The following is a 7,967-nucleotide window of genomic DNA, read 5'->3' on the forward strand; positions in this document are numbered from 1 at the left end:
AGAATCCAATTAAACTCTCCGCCTGTCGACGTTACGCGAAATATATATATATATATATATATTATTTTTTATCCCTTTGCAGATTTTCCTGTAGCGGATTTCAGGAATGGAATGGTTTTATAGTACAAAAATGACCCCCTTTTATACGAGATGAGAAGTATGTGGGGCACTTAAAAAAATTAGATACCACTTAAGTTATTTCTAAAAAAATATTAAAATCAACTTAAGTACCCCTGTACTACCTTCTTTGTTTTCGAATTTCAGATAGCAAAACAACACTTAAGTTGAATTCCTTTAATTAAAATTGATACTTTAATATGGTTAGAAGTATATAAATTAAACAAGAAGTGTACCCCTTAGCTTAATTTGAGCCCTCCCAATGCATCCATAAAGTTTACGAAGCAGACGATGGTAAAAATAGAGGTCACCATTGAGAATAGAGGATTGAAAAAGTAGAGTGCTAAGCTCAGTAAACATGTATTTGGGTTTTGTCCTATATGAATTTTCACGTTTTCAGAGGGTTTAAACATTTTATACTAATTTTAGAAGTCGCGTTACTTCATTTTCTTCGCGATTTATATATTTTTTTATTGTCATGGTCTTTTATTTTGAATTGAATTTAACCCTGTATTTAGCGTTATTTCTAAGTAATATCTATAAAGAAGTTGAAGCCTTGGTTGTTAATGTGGAAGTTGAAACTAATTGATAGTCATCATGAAAATTGAGTCATATTTACACAAACTTCCAGAGAAAAATATATTTCACCAAACATATTGATTAAGTCTTCTATCTTATTTTCAGCCTTTAACCGAAAGTCTACAGAAAATGTTGATTGGTCTAGGTCTGTAACTCTTGTAGAGGTCAACAAAGCATATGCGTATCTAAGCGAAGCGAAGCGTATAAATAGTCTTTGCTCTCCCTCTAACCTCTAACCTCTTAAACGCACCGTGTAATGTAGCGAAACGCAGTTTTTTCTAACACTCAAAACCTATAATCAAACTAACTTGCAAACCCTCAATTGGCAATATTTTATAAATTAGATTTATCTGTAAAAGTTTTATTTTAACATTTCTAATTTCAAATGGTTGACAATATTTTATTAATTAGCTTTATCGATTCGCTGTAGTCGCGTTACCATGTTATCTGCGTCCGTGCGAAACGGAAATCAAACGAAATTACCTGGCGAGCGAAAATTCTAATTAGTACACTTCTTGTATTATTTATATACTTTTGCTATGGTACATTTGATTATAAAAATTTATAAATAACCAAACCCCTCCTCCTACCTCTCCCTTCATCTCACCGTTTTTAAGTACCAAATGAAGTTATTATTTCAAGTGATTTCTGATTTGGTATAAATATAGGAGCGAACATTCTATATTTTTACATTCTTCGTAATTACGAGCAAGTTTAAGGGCTAAATATTAGCTATGGAAAATAACGTGGATATGCGTGTAACTAAAGCTGTTCTTAGGTTTTCTTTTAAGCCGGATATGCCAACCGAAAAACAATTTTCGTTTAGAACGTTAGAAATAATGTTAAGAAAATATAAAAACTGGTATTTACGTGAATTGAACCTGCAAGAGGACGAAGGTTACATCGACGCCCATCTAGCTACCCATGTCGTCATTGAGAAGATTTTTCAAAGATTGGACCCTCACTCGAGGGAATACATTAACGTAAGCTTGAAATTTGTTTTGATCTAATTATTATTATTATTCGATTAACTTTAAAGCGTTAGTAAGTTAGTGTATGTATGTATGTATGTATGTACGATAGTAGATATATGAGACAGTGATAAATTGAACTAGTGAATAGAAGGTATGGATTATCGTTTAGCTTATTTTGATTTCTTTACTTTATAGATCGAGAGACGTATTGTAGGGGTCTCGGACGAGGAGGAGGAAAAAGTTAATGCAATGCTAGATGCTTTTTTACACGGCGATTTACCCAACGCTGAATAAAACGAAGCATCTTCAGCCTACATTGAAGATGTTGAAATTGTTTGGTGGGAAATCACAAAACCTTTAAATTAAAATAATTGATTTTCCGTATTTAATTTTTTTCTTAAAATCCTACTACTACGCCAAGAATGTATTTATTTATTTATTTATTTATTTATTTATTTATACTCAGGGAGAATGAATATGTCGAGAATATTTTTAGCGTTTCTCCAATTCCACCCGTTGAGATCTTTTAATATCACTGCTTTGAGAACCATGGCGCCATCTAAACTTTGAAATAATCCTTAATTAAATATATTGATAAAAAGAACTCTAGTGATGACACTTCCCCCTATTTTCAGTGACGTACCGATTCTCACGTGACTTTCATTTTCTGTGCGCGCGCACCCGATTAATAAGATAACTGAACTTTGAGCAATGGATTTTTTTTTTCCACTGGTACTTAAGATATGCCGTCAGGGTAGTCATGGGAATCAATTCTTAGTTATCTCAATAAAGAGTCTTAGCATTGGGAATAGTCATTGAAGGTCACGCTGAAAAGTAAGTTATAATAATAATAATAATAATAATCAGCTAGGCTATTTTATTATATTTAAAATGAAATTTTTAGGCATTCTTTTATATATATATATTGGAAATGTATTAGACAGAAATTAGGTCTAGTAGGGGTAAGATTAGCGTAGAAATTAAGTTACTATCACGTGACTCGTTCATTTTAATAAGATAACTGAACTTTGAGCACTGGATTTTTTTCCACCGGTACTTAAGATATGCCGTCAGTGTAGTCATAGTGAAAAATCCTAACACTTAGCCATTTTTTAGCAATCTTCTACGTAACTCAATTTTCCAAGAGGATTGTTTTCCGTAAACATTTTCAAGTGAGAGCTCGATTTTGATATCGTCAACGTGGTATTTCCAAAACTCTCCTTCGAGTAGCAAAGGGTTTTTTCCAAATACTCAAGTGGGTTAATATGTGCCGTCAATCATTAGAGGCAGTTTAAACTGTCAGAGAGAGACAGCCAATAGAATTTGAGGGTTATTTGAAGTTTAGATCACGTGATGAATTATTCTCAACAAGATAGGAATAAATTAATCTTCCGTGCGTCATTTCTCTACGGCACATTGACGAGTAAAGACCTGCTGACGGATCGCTCAGTCTTTTCTACAGCTTGACAAAGGATTTCTACCCGTAAAGTAAGTAACTATTTTTTCTTTGTAATAGACTATATTTTTAGACATATTTAAAACAATTTGCATATTGAAAAAAGCGTTTATATTGAGAATTTTAGCGTAGAAATTTAACCATATTGATAAAATTAGGTTTAGTAGACTTAGGGGTAAATGTAGGCTTAGAGAATGTATCATTTGAAACTATAGAACGTATTTGGTCTAGATCAGCTATGGACATTGAAGTGTATCGACTTGAAACGTTTCGTCACTGGAAAAATCCGCACGTCACTAAGGAGCAACTAGCGAAGGCTGGATTCTACTATATTCAGCGGGGCGATGAAGTACGATGTTACAAATGCCATGGAATCTTAGAAGGATGGAAATCAGGAGACGTACCAGAACTTGAACACGCCAGATGCTTTCCAAACTGTCCGGCTAGGGATAATTCACCATCGGGAAAAAAGTACCTTTCGCTAGAATGGGACATTCCCCCGACGCCAAAAGCAACTACGGTCTCTGACAAAAGCTTCTCACCTGTACCTGAAGAAGAAGAAGATGACGTTTGTGACTGTATGTCAGACGATACTGCTGCTAAACACTACAAATACGTGAGTTAGAACTTTTAATTAAATTAAGTTGCAGGAGATCGTTTCACCCTATTTAAATGCCTGTAAACTTAACTACTTTAATTTGTTTTAATTGTGTAATGTACAAGATAACCAACCATCTAATGGAATATCTGATAGTACCTACTAACATGTAAACAAAGTTCTAAAATAAAATAAAAAATTAATTAAATTGAAAATAACTTGTTATTATTGCTTATACCCTAGAAATTAAAAGGGCTCGGAAGCGATAAGCAAACGGGTAAAAATCTAATCTCCAGATATCTGCACGAGGAAAACAAATTCTGGAGAATGGGGATGGGGGAAAGCAACTGGTGATTAGAAGGGATGAAAGCAATGGGGGAAAGGAGCTGGTGAACGAGAGATAAAGTATCCAGTGAATGGGAGAATCTGGTGATTAGAAATTCTGGTGATTAAGGGAGGAACGGGAGAGGCGCGGGTGAACGGCGGGAGCCAAGCTACAGCTTTGTGTCCTTCCGGTGATTGAGAATGAAATTCTCAATCACCGTCGGGAACCCCTTTCTCTGACCATTCTTTCGTAAGGGCGTACCATGTCTAGTTTAGTTCTTAACAATTAATCTAGTTTACATTTAAAAACCTAACTTATACCGTCAATGTGTTTCTTATTTGAATAAAATTGATAATAGAATTTTTTTACAAAACTTTATTTTTAATATAAAACTCAAAATGAATAATACAATGTTATAAAATAATTTTCAACTCTGAACCTGAAATTGAATATGTTTGTCAAATTGTTAAAATTTGTTTTTTAAATTATCTTACATCCTTCTAGCTATCACACTTTAAAATAAAAAAAAACTCTGATTTAAAATTTAAAACTTTATTAATATTTTACAACATTTGTTGTTGACACAAAGGAAGTATCGTTAATAACATTTAACACGCTATCAATAAAAACCACTAACTCGTCTATCACCTTTAAGAATCCAGTTTTTGGGGCTCGTTCCATAAGCATTTCGTAAGAAATATGCTCTTTTTGAAAATATCTCATTCTTTGTGCAATCAAATCCATTTCAAGTTTTCGATTCATTTTTTTCAATTCTTTATTTATATGTTTAATCAGTTCATAGTCCTTACACGGTTCCTTGTTTTCTTTATAAGTCATTATTGTCCAACAAAAACAAAGCGAAACTAGTTTGTATAAAACGCGATGTGGTTGGTTTTTTTCTTACAGGTCATGGAATATAAAATACGTCATTAACAAAAATATTTTATCGTTACACCGTGGAATAAAAATTATAAATATAAAATTGGGCTACAACTTTTTTGTAATATAATTATTATCTTTGGCAAGAATAAAAGGACACAAAGGAATCTGATTACCGCGAACTATTAACGCTGTGACAGGTTTTGATTGATTAAGAGCAGGTGTTATTCTGTGTAGAAAGTACGAGGATCCCCAGTTGCTATGGTGACTTCGGCCCGACGTTTAAGAGTAATTTATCAACAAATAAAATACCTTTAGTGACAATACCGAGAGAGTCGCAAACACCTATTAATTATGTCATATTTCTCGAATTATTACGTCTGTCAAATTGGGGTCACGCGATTTTACTCGCTTGAAATTAGGAAAATTGGCCGGGTTAGTGAACAATGCGCATAGTCATGGTTAGGTTCATTCACCTTTCGTTGACAGTTAAGTAATTAATCATTTTGACAGCTCAAATGGTTATTGAAACACCTGTTAATATGACTCATTCGTTAACTGTCACGCGATTATATTGTTCCTAGCCTCCTTTTAAAGAAATCGCGTAACGGTCAATTTCGCAGAAGCGATTAACACCGGAATCGCTTTACCCAACGACTCAGAGACTCAAGATCAGCAAGATGGTAATTATGTTTTTAATAAATTTTAAGCGAGATTAGTTTTTTAATCTCTCTATATGTCTTAGGCAGCCCGAGACGACATTTAGCTCGATTATGACACCCCACCAACAGCACCAGTGCAGTTGCTCGAAGTATACGATAGAAAATCGGCGAAGTAATTAAAAAAATTAAATCTCGACAATTATTGAACGAAAAAAGCGACGCTGGGAAAGGGGCTAAACAAGACCAAGAAAAATTAACAAAGAATACCACTTGGCACGATGTTGTATTAGAATTCTCTGACCTCGGAGATTGGGCGTTACAATAACGACCTTTGACCAAAAAATATATATAGATATAAGGCGTTACGCCACGCACGTAATGTCAACCATCCAAAACAAAAAAAGCGGCCTTGGCGTTACACAGATTGTCAAAAGATCCCCCAGGTCCTGTTGAAATAAAAGATATTCCTAAATTCCAAAATGTCTTGCCAGATTATCAAATAATCTTACTCGATTCCGATTCCAATTTTGACCCCATTTATTTAGGCCACTTTCAACCCAAAAAAAAATCTTTCTCCTTAAATTAGGAAACCACGTCCACGTAGTGAGGTCTTACGCCGCCATGTTCGGGGGAATAGGGTACTGCCCATTTTGTTTGAAAGTTTTTGGGAATATCAAAGAAAAGAAGCACAATTGCGAGGGTCCCGTTAGCTGTAAGCGTTGTCTCGACACGAATGTTTCCCATACCGAAGCTAGTCAACGTTGCGCCATTTTAGTTGTCGAGACTGTACCACTAATATTTCCTTTTAATTTTCGATATCTAGAATGAATGGACACCCAAAACCATCCTCGGGCAACCAGAACCAGGGTGAGTCAAGGGCTCCAGGCATGGATGACCACAGACAAAACCTAGTAACCGGACCAACCTCGGACATCCAGAACCAGGTTGTGTCACGTACGCCTCTAACGACTCCACAGGCACAAGCAGCCGCAAATAGTCATGCCGCAACCAATCAGGGGGTCAAGCCAAAGCGCTGAACAGAAACCCGACAGAAAAAATCGACACCGACGAAATCCGAGGACCGTCGAGCGTTATTGGCACCGCTCCCGTACCATCAGCACCCTTGTGTCACGAGAAAACCACACCACTAGTAGCCTTGGAACAATCGGTACTCTTCCACGCGCCCACAATATTGGCAGCAGCAGCAACCGCGCTCAACAAACCAGTGGCGGCCGTTTTCAACATCCACGAAAGGGTCTCAAGCATGAGATACTTAGTGGTAAGGGGAGAAGGGGAAAGGTTCAACGACGAAGAACTGAACCCACAGTGGGAATGGGAAGCTATCCCAGTAGGCAACAACAGAGATGTTCACCCACGGATCGATTGGGATATACCCCAGAAAACCAACCGAGGGGCCACCAAGAACTGAAACCCCATCAAAGAACGCAAGTTACAGACAGAGTTTCCAGGACTGCCCAGAGTACAACCTTCTCAACAGGCCTTAGTATTGGATTGCGGAGATACTCTGCCACCAGGCATTAAACTGACGGCCGAGTGGCGAAAGGTATTGTTGGATGAGGGAACGTTCTAAAAGATCAACCCACGCTTTCCTACCAGGAGCAGAGGCAAAGGACGGGGACGCTTAAATCTCCCACAAAAAGACGAACACAACCGCAACCTCCAGATGACAAGACCAGACGAGACAAAGGTAGATAATACCGCCAATACCAGACACCATCAACAAGAAGACATATTCGAGGGGGACGTCCTAATAGTCACCACCCACCAGAATCCTAGTCAAGTCCAGGTCACCGCCGCAGTACAAATCCAGGAACTAATTCCCGTACAGGACGCTGCCCCAGTTGGAATCGATTCACGTTCAAGACACCGGACCGGCGCGAATCCAGGATCCAATATTAGCTCTAGATGCCACCCTAGAGGAACTTCAAGATCTTATGCAATTTCCGGATGACCAGATTGAAATTCAAAACGGTCTTCAACAGAGTATTTTAGAACAGGTAAAAAATATTTAAAATGTAAATAATATTTCTAAAATACACGTTTTCAGCGTTCCAAAACCTAGCCGAAACATGCAATATATGCTATACAAATTTAGCTAGGACGAATATATTGCCATGTTTACATTCGGGTTGTCGCACATGCCTTTCTAGGTGGGAAATACGCAACAGATGTCATTTTTGCCGGCAACCAATACACACATAGGTAATTAAATCAAAATTATTTTTAATAACAACAGGGTTTTAGAAGCAATATAAAAAATTCGTGGTTTTTTATAGATTTTCCCACCATTTACCAGCTTTTGATCGAAGCAAGACATCCAAGATAAAATTATATCAGAAGTAAATAGGGGAAGTGG

The 7,967-nt window shown here is 36.7% G+C and overlaps 1 protein-coding gene across 2 annotated transcripts; it reads left to right on the forward strand.

The window, feature by feature from the left end:
* The first annotated feature begins 2,850 nt into the window (after positions 1-2,850).
* LOC149958386 (death-associated inhibitor of apoptosis 2-like) lies at positions 2,851-4,058 on the forward strand. Of its 2 annotated transcripts, none has more exons than XM_090164944.1 (2): positions 2,851-3,158; positions 3,358-4,058. In XM_090164944.1, exon 2 carries the CDS (start codon positions 3,365-3,367, stop codon positions 3,749-3,751), a length of 387 nt encoding a protein of 128 aa, XP_090021070.1. In that variant the 5' UTR covers positions 2,851-3,158; positions 3,358-3,364; the 3' UTR covers positions 3,752-4,058. The 2 variants fall into 2 exon arrangements, with proteins under 2 accessions (XP_090021070.1, XP_090021071.1); XM_090164945.1 differs by having other exon boundaries at positions 3,363-4,058.
* The last annotated feature ends 3,909 nt before the right edge of the window (positions 4,059-7,967 follow it).

This window comes from Leiobunum rupestre, chromosome 2 (genome assembly GCF_980474605.1).
Source record: "Leiobunum rupestre chromosome 2, qqLeiRupe1.1.hap1, whole genome shotgun sequence".
Classification (NCBI taxonomy): domain Eukaryota; kingdom Metazoa; phylum Arthropoda; class Arachnida; order Opiliones; family Sclerosomatidae; genus Leiobunum; species Leiobunum rupestre.